Source organism: Hypanus sabinus, chromosome 27 (assembly GCF_030144855.1).
Source record: "Hypanus sabinus isolate sHypSab1 chromosome 27, sHypSab1.hap1, whole genome shotgun sequence".
In the NCBI taxonomy this organism is placed as follows: domain Eukaryota; kingdom Metazoa; phylum Chordata; class Chondrichthyes; order Myliobatiformes; family Dasyatidae; genus Hypanus; species Hypanus sabinus.
In genome coordinates this window covers 38,914,325-38,936,900 of record NC_082732.1, presented here as the reverse complement: position 1 = coordinate 38,936,900, position 22,576 = coordinate 38,914,325, and the positions used below count along the sequence as shown (strand labels likewise).

At 44.1% G+C, this 22,576-nt stretch overlaps 1 protein-coding gene across 5 annotated transcripts in view; it reads left to right on the top strand.

The window, feature by feature from the left end:
- The window catches only part of pik3cd (phosphatidylinositol-4,5-bisphosphate 3-kinase, catalytic subunit delta), a 248,283-nt gene that overhangs the window by 186,071 nt on the left and 39,636 nt on the right, over positions 1-22,576 (top strand). For all 5 annotated transcript variants that reach the window (XM_059952278.1, XM_059952276.1, XM_059952277.1 and 2 more), the window contains 3 exons: positions 3,402-3,491; positions 12,854-13,075; positions 19,537-19,633. In XM_059952278.1, coding sequence (XP_059808261.1) covers positions 3,402-3,491; positions 12,854-13,075; positions 19,537-19,633 — 409 coding nt within the window. The remainder of the gene's footprint in view (positions 1-3,401; positions 3,492-12,853; positions 13,076-19,536; positions 19,634-22,576) is intronic.

The following is a 22,576-nucleotide window of genomic DNA, read 5'->3' as shown; positions in this document are numbered from 1 at the left end:
TCACCAGCTTCAATCTCACTATAGTAGGACCATGGAATAGTCCCTCAGTATATCAGATAGATCCTTGCCCTCACAATCTACCTTGGTATGGCCCTTGCACCTCACTGTCCAGCTGCATTGCAGTTTCTCTGTAACTGTAACACTATGTTCTGCATTGTCTCTCTGACAGTGGTGTCTGAAAAGAGGATGCTGTCCAAGTTACATGCCATCTTGGACAATGACTCCCATCCATTCCATATTGCACTGGTTAGGCACAGGAGTACATTCAGCCAGAGACTCATTCCACCGAGATGTAACACTGAGCGTCATAGGAAATCATTCCTGCCTGTGGCCATCAAACTTTACAACTCCTCCCTCGGAGTGTCAGACACCCTGAGCCAATAGGCTGGTCCTGGACTTATTTCCACTTGGAATGATTAACTTATTATTATTTAATTATTTGTGGTTTTATATTGCTATATTTCTGCACTATTCTTGGTTGGTGCGGCTGTAACGAAACCCAATTTCCCTCGGGATCAATAAAGTATGTCTGTCTGTCTGTGTTATTGGGTTCCCTCGTACTTCAGGGGTATGGGACAGGTGGCAGAGGAGAAGTGCCAGGACCGAGGGTGACCCTTAGCAGAATTGGGTTTAATGCAATACATCATATGACTACAGTACTGTGCAAAAGTCTTGGGCACACCAGCTATACCTACAGTATGTGGCACAGACCTTTACACAGTACATTAAATCAATCCACTGTTGTAATGAAGTGATCTCTATGGATGATATACAAGGCAAGATTTTCACTGTACCTCAGAACATTTGACAATAATTGTTTTTTAAATTACCTGAGGCCTTTGGGGTCACAAGCTGTCAGAATCTATCAGAAACACAGGAGATTCTGCAGTACTGGAAATCCAGAGCAACACAGACACAATGCTGGAGGAACTCAGCAGGTCGGGCAACGTCTATAGAGGAAAATAAACAGTTGAGATTTCAAGTGTAGATCCTTCATCGAGACTGGAAAGGAAGGGGGAAGAAGACAAAATTTAAAAATTGGAAGGAGGGGAAGGAGCACAAGCTGGCCAGTGATAGGTAAAACCAGGCGGGGGGGAAGATGGGTGGGTGGGGGAGGGGTATGAAGGTAGAAGCCAGGAGGTGATATGCTGAAGAAGTAAAGGGCTGAAAACGGAATATGATCGGAGAGGACTGTGGACTTGGGTGAAAGGGAAGGAGGAGGGGCACCACAGGCAGGAGGCAATCAGGGTATCTGATGTCCTGGATATTCTCTTCATTGCCCTGAACTCAGAGGAACTCAGAAACACAAGAGGTTCTGCAGATGCTGGAAATCTTGAGCAACACACACAAAATGTTGGAGGAACTTAGCAGGTCAGGCTGCATCTATGCGATGGAATAAATGTTTCAGACCGAGACCCTTCATTCTCAGTCATGATCCCTCTCCTAGAGTTTAGAAGTGTGGGGTGGGGGGGGGTGTGTGTGTGTGTGTGTGTTTGAGAGAGAGAGATTGAGAAGATTTCAGATTGTGAACCCTTCAGCAGAACTGAAAGGGAGTTTAAAAGTTCAAAGTAAATTTATTATCAAAGTACATATATGTCACCATGCACAACCCTGAGGTTCATTTTCTTGCAGGCATTTACAATAGAACAGAGAAATATAATAACATCAATGAAAAACTGCACACAAAGACTGACACAGCCAAAGTGCAAAAGTCAAACTGTGCAAGTATTAATAATAAATAAGTAAATAAATAATACTAATAACATGAGTTAATTTTAAGATACCCAGACAGCTGGACAGGGCAAACTGAATATCTCTGATAAGCTGAGGCTCAGGTTGTCATGGAGATGGACTATCGATGAAGTTATGTATTTGATAGATTAATGAGGGAAGTTAGAATGAGAGTGCAAGTGAAGAACCATGTTGAAGTTGCACACAGAGAGCCAAAGGAAATGCCCAGCAAGATGACCATATCAGTGCCTGTGGAGACAAAAACAGTTGATGTTTAGGGTCATGCACTGCGTGTCAAGGGTTGTTTCAGATTTCCAGCATTTTGGCTTATTTTTATTTCCTGTTCTATTCTTGTTCTTCAGTGTTATTTTTCTAAATGTGTTATGATGAGTCCAGTGCATTTTTTCTGCACTGAAGCCAACTTAGTCCCTACTTTGTATGAATTAACTTTTTTTTTAATCTAGAGGTACAGCATGGCCGGCCTAACGAGCTGCTGATGGTGGGGAGGGATGGGCCCCAGATGTACTGGGCTGAGATCACTACTCTCAGAGAATCTGAAAGTGTGAACAAGCATACACCCAGTGGCAACTTTATTAAGTACAGGAGCTATCTTAACAAAGTGGCCACCGAGTGTATTTCTGGATGTTTGTGGTTTTCTGCTGCTGTAGCCCATCCACTTCAAAGTTCGACATGTTGTGCATTCAGAGATGCTCTTTTGCACACCACTGTTGTAATGTATGGTTACTTGAGTTCGTATCACTTTCCTGTCAGCTTGAACCAGTTATTTTCTGACCTCTTTCATTAACAAGATGTTTTTGCCCATAGAACTGCCAATTACTGGATTTTGTTTTTGTTTTTCACACCATTCTCTGTAAACTCTTATGTGTAAAAATCCCAGGAGATGAGCAGTTTCTGAGATACTCAAATCACCCTATCTGGCTCCAATTGTCATTCCACAGTCAAAGTCACTTAGATCACATTTCTTCCCCATCCCGATGTTTGGGTCTGAAAAACAACCGAACCTCTTGACCGTGTCTGCATGTTTTTATTCATTGAGTTGCTGCCATATGATTGGCTGATTAGACATTTGTATTTCCAAGCATAATTATACATTATATATAATATACTTATTACAAGTAATAATACCTTTTAGGTGTTGGTGCGTGGCCTAGTGGATAAGGCATTGGTCTAGTGATCTGAAGGGTCACTGGTTCGAGCCTCAGCTGAGGCAGCGTGTTTGTGTCCTTGAGCAAGGCGCTTAACAACACATTGCTCTGCGACGTAACCAGTGCCAAGCTGCATGGGTCCTAGTGCCCTTCCCTTAGACAACATCAGTGGCGTGGAGAGGGGAGACTTGCAGCTTGGGCAACTGCCGGTCTCCCATACAACCCTGCCCAGGCCTGCGCCCTGGAAAAACCTTCCAAGGAGCAAATCCATGGTCTCACGAGACTAACGATTGCCTATAATACCTTTTAGGTATTAGGTGTACCTAATAAAGTGGCCACTAAGTGTATATCTGTGCGCGTGTGCACGTATGTAGTAAGAACATGTATGTATGATCATTCAAATGATTAGTTGCTTCTGTTAGTCTCAGTAAATCACCAGCTCTGCTCACCCATTATTGACAGAGGGCATGTGAACTGACGTGGCGATTTCCTTTTCTATTTCAGCAGTCAAGCATCAGTCTCTGGGACCTGGATAAGCCTTTTACAATTACTTTGGTATCAGGAAGCAAAGTTAATGCAGATGAAGGAATGAAGGTTGGTGCAGCTCCTTTCTGCCTCATTGTGAACAAATCCCCTTGTTTACTACATCTGAATGATTAATATATATATATATATATAGATTACATGTCATCAGGCCTCAACCACACATCCACATTAGTGTTGTAAAGCAGTCTGCAAAACTCAGCAACACAGGAAGCTGGAGGTTTTAGGTTTCGACCTCTTGAAGCAAGATATTGCTTCTTAGAATCATGATTTCCCGGTAGTTACATGTCTTTTTTTTCTGTGGTTTCAAGCAACAAGGGGAAGTTTAGAGTGAAGTTTTGCCGGGGAGAGAGGGGGTTGGTGGACGTGGTCAACAATGCAAGTGCCATTTTGCAAGGGACTGTCTTGTAGGCGCAACGTTTGTCAAAGATGAGAGCGAGATAACTAACCAGCAGGCGTTGTTTATAACAATTATTTTGTGGGGAAGAACTTGTTCTGTTTCCTCAAAGCAGATTTTTGGAAGATCAATTAATTTTCGAACGAAGAGCTTGTGATTCTTTTAACAGGACTTGACAATTAGAGGTGCAATATTCCTGGAAGTTTTGTTGTTTGCCCTGCCTCTAAACACTGACCATTAGCTAGCCTACAAGACTGGCTGGAGTATTGTGTGTAATTTTTGTCTCCAAGCATGAAGACGTCACTGATTAACTGGACGCTGATTCCTGCACTCATCCTCCAAACATACTTTATTTTACTTGTGCACAAGGAAGACAGTGTGGCCCCCGTCACCACACTATTCTGAAGTCTGAACAGAGAAATGCCTTTTTTAATGCAGAATTAACTAGAAGTTATGAATATTGACCATTTGGTAAGCTGTGTATGTTTGAATTCCTTATTTGCAAGATCAGTCACCATTCACAATACAAGTGAAACTACAAGATAACAATTGATGATACTTTGAAGTTAGTGAAGTAATTGTCCCGTAGTTGGTGTGTGTTCTGTTACATTCCTATCTCATCTCCATAAGTGAAATTGCTCTGACCCTCCCGCTGTGCAAAGGGAAACGATGCTCTTCAAAGTCCTTTCTCGCCTTGGCAGTCTTCACCCTATGTACAATCTGTCCTTGCCCGGGCATTATGTTAACCCTTGCCATGCCACATCCTCTTCAAGGGGAGGTACACATACCTTTGAGGCAGTGGTCTCATTGTATGGGTTCGAGGCTTCAGGAGCATGTCCATTGAGGAGAAAATGATAAGACTGTCATAACCACCTCACTGAGTTCAGGAGAATGAACGGTGGTCTCAATGAGCATGCAAAATTCTGAGAGGGATTATCAAAGTTCAAAGTAGATTTATTATCAAAGTATGTATACTATATACAGCTTGAGATTCGTCTCCTTATACACAGCCACAAAACAAAGAAACGCAGTAGAACCCATTTAAAACAAGATTGAAGTCTGTCGAACACCCAGTGTGCAGCGAAAAAAAAAACAAATCATGTAAATGATAAAAGTAAGCTAATGGCGTTCAGAACTGATTTCACCACCTGATGAGGGGCCTTGGCCTGAAACCTCAACTGCTTAATCCTCTCCAGAGATGCTGTCTGACCTGATCCCTCTAGGGATTAATCTGGATCTGAGAGGAATTGATAGGCGGATGCTGGGAGCCTGGAAACACAGAGCTGGCGGGCAGTGTCATAAATTTAAAGTCAGCTGCTTAAGACGGGGATTTCGGGAAATTTCTTCACTCAGAGCAGGGGTTCCCAGCGTTTTTTATGCCATTGATCCCAAGCCATTATCTAAGGGGTCCGTGGACCCCAGGTTGGGAACCCCTAACTCAGAGGGATGTCAACCCTTGGAATTTTTTTGTCCCAGAGGGCAGCAGATGGACTACCATTGAGAATAATTCAAGTGTAGGACTGATAAAATTATAAAAACGATGGAGTCTGAACAGAAAATAAATCAGCCATAACCTTATTGAAAGCTGGAGCAACCTCAGAAGACTTTATTTCCTATATCTTCCCCACAAGACAATGGCTTTACCACAACAACAACTAGGACAGGGACATTTTCTTTGTTTCCTGATTGGACAATCGGCGATGTTCAGTGAAATGGCCTTTCAGCTCATTTCGATTGTTTAATAACGAGAGCAAAGATGATTAAGAAACACAACTTTAATTGTACTAAATCGTGAAACTGCAGGAACCCGAAATTAAAATAAAAATGCAGGTCACACTCAGTAGAATGGGAGGGATCTGTGTTTAATGTAACCGTTAACACTGTTGCAAGGGAATTGGTGTTAGGGTTTCACATTGAAGACTTGCCATCAGAAATGGGAAAGAGAATGTCGGTGGGTAAATGGGAGCAATCGGAGACTGAAAATATAACAAAAGGAGCCTAAAATGGTGTAAGCACAAAGTACACTGCAGACGCTGGGGTCAAAGCAACACGTACAACAAGCTGGAGGAACTCAGCAGGTCGGGCAGTGTAAGGCTTGACCGACAGGTGAGGTTGAGCTAGCAGTGAGAGGAAAACAGACCTATTATCACAGGTGGAGACTCACAGCAGAAGTGAACGGTTAGAATCAGAGAAAAGCACAGCACTGGATCAGGCCCTTCTGCCCATCTAGTCCGTGTTGAACCATTTAGACTGCCTAGTGCCATCAACCTGCACCGGAGACCATGCATGTACCTGTCCAAACTTCCCTTAAATTCTGAAATTGAGCTCACATACACCACTTGTGCTTGCAGCCCATTCCAGACTCCCACCACCCTCTGAGGGGAAAAAAAGTCCCTCATGTCCCTCTTGAACTTTTCACCTTTCACCCCTAACCCATGACCTAGTCCCACCCAACCTCAGTGGGGGGAAAAAAGCCTGCTTGCATTTACCCAATCTGTACCTCTCAGTTCTGAAGCAATCAGGGAACGCTAGGTCCCTGAAATTGTGGGGTTTATTATTGAGCCTGGAAAGCTGCAAGGTGTCCAGACAGAAGATAAGGTGCTGCTTCTCAAATTTATATTGGGTATGTTGGAAAATTGCCTTTACTGTGGCTGCAGAGTGGGGCATCTTAAAAAGTACATAGCAATTGCTTCCTAAAATCATCTGTATTCTCGTCAAGCTGAAGTCCATGTGGGCACTCTAGCGTAATTTATGCTGGATGTCACTCTTGGGCACCATTTGTACTGCAATTCCTTTGCAATAATACTTTACTTTGAACAATCTCCTGCTGAGCTGACTTTAAAGCATCATTCACACGACAGTTTTGTATCTTTGTGTATGAGAAGGTGGGAAAGGGGCTTGTTTTGCTTTTGCAGTCTTGCTTTGTTCTGTTGTTATTGTCGTCATTGCTTGTGTTGATCGACTGAATGTGCCAGCCACGTGTGGCGACACTTGCGCATCCTTGGGCTTGGAGGTTGTTAACGCAAATGTCACTTGTCACTGTATGTTTTGATGCGCTTGTATGAAATAAATCAGTGTGAATCTTGTCTAAATCTAAAATGTCAATGACAGCATCTCCTAAACTCACGGCCTCTTAAACGTTGAAAAACAGTGTAGTTGGGTGCAGGTGATATTATGCCGGTTCTAGTTCACACACAACACCTCATTGGGATTATATCGCTGTCCCTTCATTATTGTTGGAAATCAGTGTGGAATTTTCATTTATTAATTGGAAGATAGAGCCTGGAACAGGCCCTTCCAGCCCAACTAGCTGCACCTCCCAGCAACCCACCGATTTAACTCCAGCCTAATCACAGGACAAATTACAGGAATGTGGGAGGAAACCAGAGCCCCCAGAGGAAACCCACGTAGTCACAGGGAGAAGCTACAAAGACCTTACAGACTGTGCTAGAAGTGAACTCCGAACTCTGACACTCTGAGCTGTAATATTGTCGTGCTAACTGCTACGTAATCGTGCCTCCCATGGTAGCAAAGTGTTTCCATATATATTACGTGGAAAGTAATGTATGATTGTGATTTTTTGAGAACTTTTACTCTTTTTCTCTGAATGCTGAGAAACAATCCATCTCATTTGACATTGCCGATACCTTTCCCCAATCTGTTCCTTGCCTTTTGTTCTTCTACTGTCAGTCTTGTCTCTTAACTTCTGCCAACACTCTATGGGCAAGGGTCCAGGTGGCGGTAGATGGGACAGACCAGATGGGCTGAAGGGCCTGTTTCATTGCTGTAGTTTTCTATCATCCATCTCACTCAAAAATAAAGCATAACAGGTACATGTAAAGCTATCAGACCGACTAAAGTTCCAACTCGGGGTGCCACAGTAGTGTAGCGGTCAGTGCAACGTTGTTACAGCACAGGGCATTGCAGTTCCGCGTTCAATTCCAGCATCCTCTGTATGAAAGTTTGAAAATTCTTCCTGTGTGCACATGGGTTTCCTTCGGGTGCTCTGGTTTCCTCCCACAGTCCAAAGTCCTCCCGGTTAGTAGGGTAATTGGTCAGTGTAAATTACCCTGTGATTCGCCTCCGCTCAATAGATGGGTTGGTGAGCAGTGCAGCTCAAAGGTTGAAAGGGCCAATTCTGCACTGTATCTCAAAATAAAATTATAGAAAGACATTCATTATTTCTCTTCCCACAGATCCGCTGACCAGTTGTTCCTCCATTTTCTGTTCTCAGTTCAGATTTCCATATTTGCAATATGTAATGTCATTACGTGTGACTGAAATCCGCTTTGCCATGTCCTGTCACTGTTGCTGTATCTTCGCGACTTTGACCCAGACCTCAGCTGTCCATTGGACAAGACGGTCTGGATGTCTTCTTCCTCCTGCAGAGGTTAGGAGTCGTCTGACAATCAGTTCTATGGTTTTGTTTTCACTCAATCACATCCTGTTGGAGTTTTGACTATCTACATGGATGCCTGCTGCACATTCAGATTTTCTGTGGTGAAACAAGATCATCAAAATACTTTGGAGCCTTAAGCATAGAGTCATAGAGCACTACAGCACAGAAACAGGCCCTTCAGCCCATCTAGCCTGTGCCAGCCTGGCTCACTGCTTCATCCCAAATATCTGCACCTGACCATAGTCCTCCATACCTCTGCCTTCCATGTACCAATCCAAACTTCTCATAAATGCTGCAAGTGAACCCGCCAATTCCACTGGCAGCTCGTCCCACACTGGCGTCATCCTAAGATAGAAATTTCTTTCCCCAGCATGAAATGTAGGTTCCAGTGTTGGCTGTGAATGATATTTGGTAAAGTCAGCAGACTGGAAACACTGGGAGGGGAATGTTTGGTGGCCCGTACCCGAGTGTGCAGGCCCATTTCAGTGTCAGGTTTATCACCACTGACCTATGCTGTAAAATTTGTTGTTCTACGGCAACAGTACCATCCAATGCATATAAACATTACTAGAGGTTATGGTGAGAAATATTTAAAAAAATAGTAGGTACGACAGGCAGCCTAGTGGTTAGCACAACACTTTACAGTACGGGCGACCCAGGTTCGATTCCCGCCACTGCTTGTAAGGAGTTTGTACATTCCCCATGTGACTGCATCCAAAGACATACCGGTCATTGTAAATCGTACTCATGATTAGGATAGGGTTAAATCAGTGGGTTGCTGGGCAGCACAGCTCAAAGGGCTAGAAGGGCCTATTCCATGCTGTATCTCAAAGAACAATTACTACAAGTGGGGAGAGAGAGAGAGAAATTGGAAACCTGTCTTGCTGTTCATTGGAACAAAACTATTATACTTCGGACTTTTGTATTTAATAATATTGTTGGAGTTCATTTGTGGTGTCCATAAGTAAGGCTTGTGTAACTCAGGGAAGACCCACGATGGAAAGAATTTAGGAAAAGTCTTTGTGTCCATTGGGACATCCTGACAAAGGAGCCAAAGACAAATCTGTAAACCCTGAACAATGACCAATGATTATCTTTCCAGCATTTTCTGGTTTTGTTTGAATTCCTGTTTGTTATTAAAGCTTTCAAAAGCAAAATTCAAGTTGTCACTTTCCAAATATTTCAAGTATTGACATTTGAAATTCTGACCAATCTTATGTTTTTTCATTATTTGATCATCTGTGGGAACTGCTGTGTGGATCGGACTGCAAAAGTGATTACCCTGGAAATGTATGCGGTGTTTTGGAAGTAGAAGGGTCTGCAGTAGTTCTCAAGACTCCAGCTGTTCACCAAAATGACTTGAGTATCCTGCGCTTGCCCTGTCTCTGCCCTTCTCATGACTGCTGGTTAACGTTCCCAGGGTGGTGTCTTCTCCCTCGATGAGTCATTCTTTCTATGCAAGTGGCTTTTCATACGGCAACAACTTATCTCTGTTCTTTTTTCTTAATTTTTCACTTGCTGGACAGAATAAAGATTTATTGGTACTTGAATTAGGTGCCTTATTTTTTAAAGGCTACAGAAAGTGATGGATGTGGCCCAGTCCATCATATAACCATATAACCATATAACAATCACAGCACGGAAACAGGCCATCTCGGCCCTCCTAGTCCGTGCCGAACCCTTAATCTCACCTAGTCCCACCTACCCGCACTCAGCCCATAACCCTCCACTCCTTTCCTGTCCATATACCTATCACAGGCAAAGCCCTCCCCACCACTGAGCGCATCAACAAGGAGCATTGTCACAGGAAAGCAGTGTCCATCATCAAGGACCCCCACCACCCAGACCATGGTCTCTTCTCACTGCTACCACTGGAACAGGAGGCTTGAGCCCCACAGCACGTGGTTTAGTTGTTATCCTACAACCATCAGGCCCCTGAGCTGTCACAACTCTGAATCGATTCCACAGCCTAGAGACTTATGCATACTTAGATAAAAATTTACTTTCGATTTTGAACTTTGACTTAAATGCCTCGTCCAGTTTATTCCTTGCTTCCAAACCTAAGGTTTGTCCCGTTCCCCACACCCTCTTTGAAGCACACCATTTAATCATCTCATCTCTTCAAGAGCTACAGAGTTTTTGCTTCCAATAATATGTTAGAGTGTTCAGGTTTAGGAACAGCTACTTTCCTGCAACCAGTAGATTCTTGAACCGGCCTGCACAACCCTACCCCTACCTCTGTAATACAACGTCAAAGATCACCTCTTGCACTGCTGTGAACTTGTCTCTGATTGTGTCTTTCTTGTTTACGCTCTCTTGCACAGAATTTTTTACTCTCCCTATCTTCCCTGTCTTGTTTATGTCCTGTGTGCTGTCTCTGCCTACCTCTGATTCTGTTGTATCATTGTACCTGTACTTTAATGTTTTTGGGCCCCTTATCTGAGAAAGGATGCGTTGGCTTTGGAGAGAGTTCAGAGTAGCTTCACGTGAATGATCCCAGGAATTAAAGGGTTAACGTGAGCGGCGCGCTTGATGGCTCTGAGACTGTACATGCTGGAATTTAGAATAGTGAGGGGGGATCTTATTGAAACCTATCAATTATTGAAAGGCCTGGATAGAGTGGATGTGAAAAAGATGTTTCCAATAGTGGGTGAGACTAGGACCAAAGGACACAGCCTCAGAATAGAAGGACGTCCCTTTAGAACAGAGATGTGGAGGAATTTCTTTAGCCGGAGGGTGGTGAATCTGTGGAATTCTTTGCCATAGACGCCTGTGGATGCCAAATCATCAGATATATTTAAAGCGGAGGTTGGTAGATTCATGATTAGTAAGCGTGTCAAAGGATACGGGGAGGAGGCAAGAAAATGGGGTTGAGAGGAAAAATAAATCAGCCATGATCAAATGGCAGAGCAGACTCGATGGGCCGAACGGTCTAATTCTGCTCCTGTGTTTTATGGTCTTAGGTACTTGCACATGTGACAATAAAATTGACTTGCCTCAACTTGAATATAGTTTAGCTAAATGTTACTCATTACAAGAAGTTGTGCCCGCAAGCCATTCAGTCATTTTTTCCCTCCAGGATGACTGTTGTTTAATTGAATTATGTCTCCACAAGAAACTGATTTAGTGTAAACACCTTTGCAGCAAAGTGCAATTGGTTGATCAGTGTAAGGGTTCTCAGTGCAAGACAGGACCGTGTACAGCTTTGGTCTCTGCACCTAAGCAACTGGAAGTCAAAAAGAAAACTGCAGGTGTTGGAAATCTGAAATAGAAAGTGAGAAAAGAACAAAAAGGCAGCCTGTCTAACCTCACACTGTATAGACAGGGACATTTTCCCCAGGGTGAAAACGGCTAATGTGAGGGGGCAGAATTTTAAGATGACTGGAAGAAAATACAGGGGGATATCCAAGTTTTTTACACTGGGAGTGGTGGGTGCATGGAACGCCCTGCCAGGGGTGGTGACAGAGGTGATACATTGTGGGCTTTTAGGAGGCAGACACATAGATGATAGAGAAATGGAGGGCGATGCAAGAAGAAAGGGTTCGTTTGATTTTAGAGTCGGCTAGAAGGTCAGCAGGAGATCATAGGCCGAAGGGCCTATACTCCTCTAAATCAGTTTAATGCATTTCTAAATATTTTTTAAAATCTAGTTAAGCTCATTTTGATTGTTGCAGACATTTAGAAACAGTTGAAATGATTTTTAATAATATGGATTTCAGCAGATATAGCTGGGCCTTTGGTTCCAACTCCATATGCACTGCCCTCGTTGCTCAGATTATAACACAGAGCTCAGAATACCACAGCACTGTACAGGCCCTTTGACCCACAATCTTGTGCTAAGCTTTTAACCTACTCCTGGATCAATCTAATCCCTCCCCCCCTGTACAAATGTACTTTGAACTTTTTTTACATAGCCCTCCATTTTTCTACCATCCACATGCTTATCTAAGCGTCTCTTAAATGCCCCTAATGTACCTATCTCCACCATCACCCCCGGCAGGGTACTTCACACACTCCTCAATCTCTATATAAAAAAACTTACTTCTGGCATCCCCTCTACACTTTCTTCCAGTTGCCTGAAAGTTACTCCCCTGGTCTAAGTTTTTCCACCCTGGGGTAAAAGTCTCTGCCTATCCACTCGATCTTTGCCTCTGCAACACGCACACGCAATGCTGGAGGAACTCAGCAGGCCAGGCAGCATCTATGGAAAAGAGTACAGTCGATGATTCAGGCCAAGATCCTTCATCGGGACTGATGAAGGGTCTCGCCCGAAATGCCGACTGTACTCTTTTCCATAGATGTTGCCAGGTCTGCTGAGTTCCTCCAGCGTTGCATGTGTGTTGCTTGGATTTCCAGCAACTGTAGATTTCCTCTTGTTTGTGACTGATCTATGCCTCTTAACGTCTTGTACACCTCTATCAAGTCACCCCTCATCCTCCATCACTCCAAAGAGAAAAGCCCAGTTTGAATTATGAAAGTTATTAAGGGAAGCACATGTTGATTTGTCCAGTGGTGATCCAGAGGATTAAACCAGCTTGCTTGTAGATATAATTGGAGACCATTTACCACTCCAGTTATTTACTGCTTGTTGTTTAACTGTCCTTCTCTTTACCACAGCTTGTTGTCCAAGCTGGCTTGTTTCACGGGAGTGAGATGCTCTGCAAAACTGTCTACAGCCAGGAGGTCAACGTGAGCTCTGAGCCAGTGTGGAATCAGAACCTGGAGTTTGACATCAGTTTCTGTGACCTTCCACGGATGACACGCCTCTGTTTCGCTTTGTATGCGGTGATTGAAAAGGCCAAAAAGGCTCGGTCGACGAAGAAGAAATCAAAGAAAGCGGTAAGTTCAGTCTGCACCGCCAATCCATAACCCGTGCTGGTAAAAGACAAATACTTGTGTTAACACGATCTAAGTGGATGATTTTTCACCTGGTTGCATTCGGGTAAATTCATCGTTATGACGACCTTGCAAAAGACTCGGTGCTCTGCTTGAGAAAGAAATTTAATCGCATGAATGCAATTTTTGCTACTGAAGGGCATTTTAGAACAGAGATGGTGAAGAATTTCTTAGCCAGAGAGTTGTGAATTTTTGGAATTCAGTACCACAGACAGCTGTGGAGGTCAAGTCATTGGGTATATTTAAGGCAGAGGTTGGTAGATCCTTGAATTATCAGGGCATGAAGGGATAGGGGAGAAGGCAGGAGATTGGGGCTGAGAGTGAAAACGATCAGCAGTGATGAAATGGCAGAGCGACTCAATGGAACAAACGGCCCAATTCTGCTCCTATATCTTATGGTCTTATTAGAATCAGAATCAAGTTTAATATCACCAGTGTATGTCATATTGTCATTATAAATAAAAACTATAAAATACAATAAGAAATGTATAAAGAACATTAAATAAATAAGTAGTGCTAAAAGAGAGAAAACAATGAAAAAAAATGGTGAGGTAGTGTTCATGAATTAATCGTCCAGTCAGAAATCTGATGGTGGAGGGGAAGAAGCCGTTGCTGAGATGTTGAGCGTGTGTCATCAGGCCCCTGTACCACCTCCTTGAGGGAAGCAGTGAGAAGAACATATGTCCTGGGAAATGGGAGTCCTTGATGACAGTTTAGTTAACACCGCAGCAGTCAATAAGCATGGTGGATTTCCAGCATCTACAGAATCTCTTGTATTGAAGAAAAATAATTAATGTTTTTAGGTCATTTTAGTCAGTCCGTGTTTTTTGAGTGAAATCCAATTGCATAACACACTCCTTTTTCCATCAGAGCTCCCCTTCCCCGACCCCAGTGGGCAGAATATACAAAAGCCTGAAAGTACGTATCATGAAGTTCAAGTTCACCTTCTGTCCCGCTGTTAACAGACCCCTGTGTAACATGGTCTCTTGACCTCACAGTCCACCTCATTACGGACTTACAGCTCACTGTCTGCCTGCAATTCACTTTCTCTATAATTGTAACTCTGTGTTCTGCTTACCATTATGGGCTTTTCCCTGCCCCCTTGTATCGCATCGATGTACTGATGAGATGAGATCACTCAAAAGACAAAGTTTTGCACCTCGGTTCAAGTGACAAAAATAAAACAATTTGCCAATGTTTTCCCGGTCACTTTGACTCACTTCAGAAGTTTTTCCAGGCTTTTCCTTTGAGGGTCATCCCAATCTCCCAGTTCGATTCCCTCACTGGGGTCACATGTCGTTCCTTTTGGAGATTTGCAGGAAATTGTTACTGACATTGGGCATAATGTGTGGTCCTTCCAACGTACTGACAGACCCGAGAGTCTTACAGTTGGAGACCCAGCTGACACCCAGCAAGCTGGTCCCATCTTCACACCTTGGCCCACAGCCCTCTGAACCTCTCCTAACTATTTACATATCCAGACAGCTTTTAAATGTTGCCAATGTGCTGGCTGGTGAGGTGGAGATACATCTCTACCAAAGAAGGTGCAAGGTACTCCTTCCCTGCAGGTCGTCCTTGGGCAAGGTGAAACACCTGCTTAAGTCCCCCCTGCCCCCGTCCTTTTTGGATCAGGGTCACGGGAACAGGTGGTGAATGGTCATATAACCAGCACAAATGCTGGTTATGTGACCACAGACGCCAGACAATCTCTGAAGAGTATTGATGATGGCTGGGGTCACCTGTCTTGTAAAGGCACTGTCCAGAAGAAGGCAATGGCAAACCACTTCTGTAGAAAAACTTGCCAAGAATAGTCATGGTCATGGAAAGACCATGATCACTTACGACGTGGCACAAAATGATGATGACGAATTGAGTGCCCCTTCCTCAAACACTGTCTCTGGGAGCTCATTCCAAATACATATCGCCCTTTGCATGAAGAACCTGCCCCGGATGTCCCTGGCACAGCCAGGAGTGGTGCAAGAAGCAGATATGTTAGAGACATTTAAGAGACTCTTAGATAGGCACATGAAAAATGGAGGGCTAAGAAGGAGGGAAGCTGGAGTAGGTTTATGGGTTGGCACAATATTGTGGGCTGAAAGGCCTGTACTGTTCTATGTTCTATGGTTTATCTTCTAAATGTCTCGCCTCTGATCTTAAACTAATACTCTCATGCTTTAAGCACCCTGTTGTCTATGTGACACGACACGTGATGATGATTGTCTATGGTCTTAGCGAACTCTTTCAGGTCACCCCCTCAATCTCCTATGTTCCTCGTCTACACAATCTCTCTTTGTACCTCAGGTCGTCAAGTCCAGGCAACGTCCTGGTAAATCCGTTCCACTTCAATGATACCTCTCCTATAACAAGGTGACCAAGGCAATGGGCAAAAGCCTAAGCACATCCTTATCAACTTCCTAGAAACTGCAATAAAAGATCAATGAGATTAGCTGTGGTTGTCACATATACATCGAAACATATAGTGAAATGCAGCATAGCAGGCCCACGATTTAGTAACCCTAACCTGTACTTATTTTGAATGTGGAGGGAAACCCACACAGTCACGGGATGGACTTTCTAACTCCTTACAGATAATGGCAGAAATCAAACGCTGATATTACAGCTGGCACTGTAATAGAGTTGGGCTGATCGCTGTGCTACTGTGCCACCCCTGTGTCATAAATGAAATCTGAGGTAGCTACCTCAACCTGACACCCTCTCCCCAAGAGCCCATCCAGGTGCAGCAACCCCAGTCACCCCCAACCCCAAACTGCCCAAGGGGTGAGGTAATGGGAATCAGAGCCCATGACCTCTGGACCCAAGGGATGCCACAGGATGGGTGCTGTTATAGATGTGAACGGCACAGAGGTGGGCCATTTGGCCCATCTAGCCTATTCCAGCCTTTTGTCCACCAGTACTAATCACAAACACAAGGAAGCCTGCAGATGCTGGAAATCCAAAGCGACACACACAAAATGCTGGAGGAACTCAGCAGGTCAGGCAGCATCTAATGAAGTGAATATACAGTCGTCGTTTTGGGCCGAGACCCTTCTTCAGGACTGAAGCGGAAGGGGGCAGGGGAAAATGCCACAATAAAAGGTTACAGGGAGGGAAAGGAAGCTGGCTAGATGTGATAGGTGAAGCCAGGTGGGTGGGAAAGGTCAGGAGCTGGAGAAGAAGCAAACCGATAGGAGAGGAGTGGACCGTGGAGAAAGGGGTGGAGGGGACCGAGGGGGAAGTAATAGGCAGGGAAGAAGAGGTAAGAGGCCAGAATGGAGAATAGAAGAAGAGGGGAGAGGGAAGAAACTAAAATATTAATCCCATCTGCCCACACTGTCCTTCCCAGTGCCTTGCCTAATTAAGGCAAAAAGGGGCACCAGATGAATTTCCTGAGTGTTGCAAAACAGCTCAGAAACGATCGTTACTTCATTTAACTCTGTAAAGAAATTAATCATTGTTTGCATAATACTGAGATAACAAATATTATGTAATTGAACTCAAAGCCATAAAATTTGTAGTAAAGAGTTGTATGTACAGCTGTGTGTGTGTGTGTGTTGCGTGAGTGAGTGTTTATATGTGAAACTTTATACATCACTGATTCATGCAAAGTGTTTTATCTGTAATTACACGTGCAGTACCGCAGACATGGATATCTGATGCACTGTGCTTTGCTACTGTGTAGGGAGAGGCTGCAGTGTAGTGGATATTACTCAAGGATCCCTTGCTTGGATCAATCCCTTACCCACCCATGGCTAGGTTGAATCCCTGTTGGGATCAGAGATCCATGGTCAAGAGGTCCTGAGATTGAGGTCCAAGGTTGGTCGATGGTCTTTGAGGTTGAGGGCCCGTTATCAGCAGAACCTGGTGCTGAAGCCCAGCAGTCAGTCAGTCCGGGGGTTGAAACCCAGAGGTCAGCAAGTCCAGGTGCTGAACTCCAGAGGTCGGAGGCCCAATGTTGTGAAGTCCAAAGATTGAAGCCCCTCGGTGAGAGGCGCGACGTTTGCGAGTCCTGGGCCGGAGTCTGGAGGTGGGAAGCCCCAGAGGTGGCCTGTGCTGGGGTTGGAGACGTGTGTGTGTGTGTGTGTGTGTGTGTGTGTGTGTGTGTGTGTGTGTGTGTGTGTGTGTGTGTGTGTGTGTGTGTGTGTGTGTGTGTGTGTGTGTGTGTGTGTGTGTGTGTGTGTGTGTGCGCGCGTGCGTGTATATATGGGGGTTAGGAAAGGGGTTTGTTTTGCTGTTGTTTTTTATATGTTGGCTTGTTGTTTTGTTGAACTGTGTTGTCACCAGAATGTGTGGTGACACTCGTGGGCTGTCCCACCTCACCCTCGGGTGCTAACTCAACCGAAGCATTTCACCGTATGTTTTGATGTGCTTGTGATAAATAAACTTAAATCGTGAATGTTGAAGGAATACAGATTGAGCTTGGCCACCTCTACCTGTAGCCCATGCCTTCTAGTCCCGGCAACATCCTCATAAACGTTTTTGGCTCTCTTTCCAGTTTAGCCACTTCTTTCCTATAACAGTGACACTTGTGGGCTGTCCCCAGCCAATCTAGAGATTTATCTTGTGCCGAGGATAAATTTATGGAATACAATCAATCAATGTATGTTGGCTATCTTACATATCTATATTTATTGTGTTTTTTATTACTGTTTTCCTTATTGTTTTTTTAAGTGCTGCATCGGATCTGGAGTACCAATTATTTCATTTTCCTTTACACTTGTGTACTGGAAATGGCATTCAACAATCTTGAATCTTTCTGCCCCATGCCTGTAGTTGAGATGGGGGAACTCCACGACAAGATCCTTGTTTAGCTCCCTCTCATCTCTCTGACCTTCCTCGGTCCTCGTTGATGAAAGCACAGTTTGAGTGTCATTGAATGCCTCGTGTCTTGCTGATGGAGGTGATGGGGGAGAGAGATGGCATTAACAGTGGTGGGGATGCAGTGAGATAACAGCTGAGGGAATTGGGCGGAAGCCTTCAATCCCACATCTCCAGGTACAAGAACAGCAACTTTCCTCCAGTCAGTCAGTTTTTGAACCAACCTTCACAACCCTAATCACTACTCAGGATAGCAACACCGGATTTTTTTTTTTGTTCTTTTCATTTCTTTTTCTTGTCTGTTTTTGCGTAATTTATGTTTAATTTGTCGTTCTTGTGACTTTTGTGTCTCAGGTGCTCTGCCTGTGATGCAGCTGCGTTCGTATTTTTCATTGCACTTGTGCATGCATGGAACGTGTATAGACATAGTATGGGCCATTCGGCCTGCAATATTGTTCTGACCTTTCAACTTTCTCTAAGATCTATCTAAGCCTTCCCTCCTACATAGCCCTCCATTTTCTATCATCCTTGCACCTACCTAAGTGTTTCTTAAATGCCCCTAATGTATCTGCCTCTACCACCATCCCTGGCTGGGCGTTCCACGCACCCACCATTCTCTGTGTAAAAAAACTTGCCTCTAACTTACCTGCATGTTTAATTCAGGTCAATATTTCACTCTTCTGACATGAGCTTGTGCATATCACAATAAACTTGACTTTGACTTAGCAAGGGCAAAGGGAACTGCGGAATCAGAATCAGGTTTAATATAATCGGCATATGTCATGAAATTTGTTAACTCTGTGACAACAGTGCAATGCAGTACATGGTGATAGAGGGAAAAAATGTATTATTTTTATATATGTGTATGTATGTGTGTGTGTGTGTGTATATATATATATATTGTTAAGTAAGTATTGCAAAAAATAGAAAATAAAAGTAGTGAGGAAGTGTTGATGGGTTCAATGTCCTTGAGGAATTGTATGACAGGGGGGTAGAAGCTGTTCCTGAATCATTAGGTGTGTGCCCTCAGGGTCCCGTACCTCCTTCCTGATGGTAGCAATGAGAAGAGGGCATGTCCTGGGTGGTGGGGGTCTTTAATGATGGACTTGTATGTAAGGTCCATATTTCACTCTTCCTCAGGTGTCCCAGTCCAACACGTGCAAGACCATATTATCCCAGGAGATGCGTGTGGTCCCTGGACTTTGAGGTCCAAGTTCCCCTTTATTGCTCGAAATGGAGACGGTCATCTTGTACAGCCCAGACATAGTACCAAGTCAGACTCCCGACAGGAAGCACCTGGACAAACCTTTGAAACAATCCAGTAATTGCTGTCGTCATGATCTTCCAGGCAATTGCTTTTGTGTTTGATTTGCGAGATTATAGTTGTTTAAAAACAAATACGTATAAAGAATAGGACACAAGTTCATTGGGTGACCTAAAGCCGGATGTAAATATTATATTCCCCTATTGAATTGTCTGCCTATCTGCTGAACAAACACTAATGTGCTCAACTTGTAGCTTCAGAACAAGCTCCAACTTTATTGATCCTGGAACTTTTATTGACGAGTGTGTTTCCTATTCCCCTGCAGGATTGCCCGATAGCATGGGTGAACACCATGGTATTTGATTACAAGGACCAGCTGAAGACCGGTGATGTTTGGTTGTACACGTGGCCGTCAGTGCCGGGTAAGTCGCATGTAGAGTCATTGAGGAGTATAGCCCAGATCCAGGCCCTTCAGCCCATCAAATCCATGCCAACCAAACTATCGCTCCCAATTGTGTATTCAGCCCATATTCCTCTAAGCCAGGGGTCAGCAACCTTTACCACTGAAAGAGCCACTTGGACCAGTTTCCCACAGAAAAGAAAACACTGGGAGCCGCAAAACCCGTTTGACATTTAAAATGAAATAACACTGCATATAACGTTTTGTTTTGCCTTTATGCTATGTATAAACAAACTATAATGTGTTGCATTTATGAAATTGATGAACTCCTGCAGAGAAAACGAAATTACATTTCTGCATGCAACAAAAACATTTTGAACTCCGAAAAAAAGACGTTGGGTTGAAGGTTACTTTTAAGTAAAATACTCAACGTCTATTTGAGTCCTTCTTGTATTTATGAAAAACGCCAAACTTAAATTTGCCGCCAGCAGCAAACCAAAAATAACGTCAGCCAGCTGTCAACCTGAAAAATAAAAGGACTATTTCACTGAACAGTGAAAACATATGAATATATGTAAAATAATAGGCAATTAAAATATTTATCATACTTGGTCAGGTTGACTCACACCTGACAATGCAGTCGTATTCAGTAGGGATGGATCGATGCTTAGGGGAGTGACCGGGAAGAATAATGTGTTTTTTTCCTCTCTGAACTCACAGAAGCGTTTCCCAAACGATGTTTGCATTGCGATGATTGCAGAATGTAAATACTCCGAATTTATCATGTCGTGACCTTGTTTGAACTCTCTCAAATTGGGGAAGTGAGACAATGTGCCTTTCTGTAAATCTCTGGCAAGCACTGTCAACTTGCACTCAAATGCCAAAACATCCTCCAACATGTGCAGGGCTGTACGTCCTTACCCCTGAAGAGCTGTGTTCAGCGTGTTCAGGTGCGCTGTCATGTCTACCATGAAGTGTAGCTTTTCCAGCCACTCTGGCTGTTCCAGCTCAGGAAAGTTGAGCCCTTTGCTGCCCAGGAAAGTTTTCACTTCTTCCAGACACGCGACAAACCGTTTCAGCACCTCCCCTCTGGACAGCCAGCGATAAAAAGACGTTGTAGCGGTGTGCTACATGCAGTCAGTAAACTGCAGTCAAAGATAGCTTTATTCGAACTAAACAGCCTTGCTTTTAAGCCTCCCTCAACCCGCCCCCCATGGGCCCGGATGCTGCAAAAGACACGTACTCACAAACCCCCGTAGGCTATCTCCCTTAGCCTGAACGCTGGCTAATTGTGAGCCGGTTCGGATGTGTCAGGAAATGGGTCGCCACAACGTCTTATTTAGATTGTACAAGATCACCATAATCTTCAAATTTAGAATTACATTTCAAAAACTAACAAACTAACATAAAATACATTTTAATTAAATACTGACCATGTAGCGGTGTGCTAAACGCAGCGCTAAAATTACGACACGGAGTCGGTAACAGCACTCGAAGGATAAAACTTTATTCGAAATCTTCAGCCTCACTTTTAAGCCTCCCTCAACCTGCCCCCCATGGCGCAGAGGCTCCAAAGCTCTGTGCTCGCAAACCCCCGTAGGCTATCTAATTGTGAGTCGGTTCGGATGTGCCAGGAAAAGGGTCGCCACAACCAATTATTTCCCAAAGCAACAGGGAGCCGCAGCACAGACGTAAAAGAGCCACATGTGGCTCCGGAGCCGCGGGTTGCCGACCCCCGCTCTAAGCCCTTCCCATGCTTCTATATGTCCAAATGCTTCTTAAATCGTTTACTTATTCAGAGGTATACACAAACGGGCCTTTCCTTTCACCAAGCCACACCGCCCAGCAAACCACCAATTAAACCCCAGCCTAATCACAAGACAATTTACAATGACCAATTAACCTACTAACCGCTATGTCTTTGGACTGTGGGAGGAAACCGGAGCACCCGGAAGAAGCCAATGCACACACAAGAAGAACATCCAAACTTTCTTACGGAGGGTCAGAGTCAGGGTTTCATATCACCAGCATATGTTGTGAAATCTGTTATCTCTGCGGCGACAGCACAATGCAATGCATATCAATAGAGAGAAAACAAAATGAATTACGGTAGGTTTATATATGTAATAGTTAAATTACATAGTGCAAAAATAGAAATAAATAAGTAGTGAGGTCATGTTCATGGGTTCAATGTCCGTTCAGAAATCTGATGGCAGAGGGAAAGAAGCTGTTCCTGAATCACTGATGCATATCAGAATTGAACTCTGAATTCTGATGCTCCGAACTGTAATAGTGTTGTACTAAGTTACTGAATAAACCACTTCCTTTGGCAGCTCATTCCACACACTCATCACCCTGCTGCTCGAAAAAGTTGCCCCTTGGGCCCCTTTTAAATCTTTCCCATCTCACCCTGAATCTCTGCCCCTGGGATCTGGACTCCCCCTACTCTGGGGATAAGGCCGGGACCACCCACCTTATCTACTAAATGCTACATGAAAAAGCGTTCAATGGCTGGCCAGATTGCCGGAGGCAGCAACTTGACCTTTCTCGGCACGACGGTGGGGAGAGCCTGGCTGAAGAGTCTGCAAGTTGCCATTGTGGCCAACAGCTTAGAGAAGGACCTTTGAGGTGACATGGTAGTGTAACAGCATAACGCTTTACAGAACCAGTGATTGGAAGATTGGGGTTCAATTCCGGCTGCTGTCTGTGAGAAGGTTGTAGGTTCTCCGTGTGGGTCTCCACAGGGTGCTCCAGTTTCCCCCAACATTCCAAAAAGACATATGGGTTAGGGTTAGAGATTGTGGGCTTGCCATGTTGGTGCCAGAAGTGTGGCGACATTTGCGGGCTGCCCCTAGCATAGCTTTGGACTGTGTTGGCTTTTGACGCAACTGTTGCATTTATCTGTGTGTTTTGATATACCTGTGATAAATAAAGTTAATCTAATCATCCAGCGGCGATGTGTAAT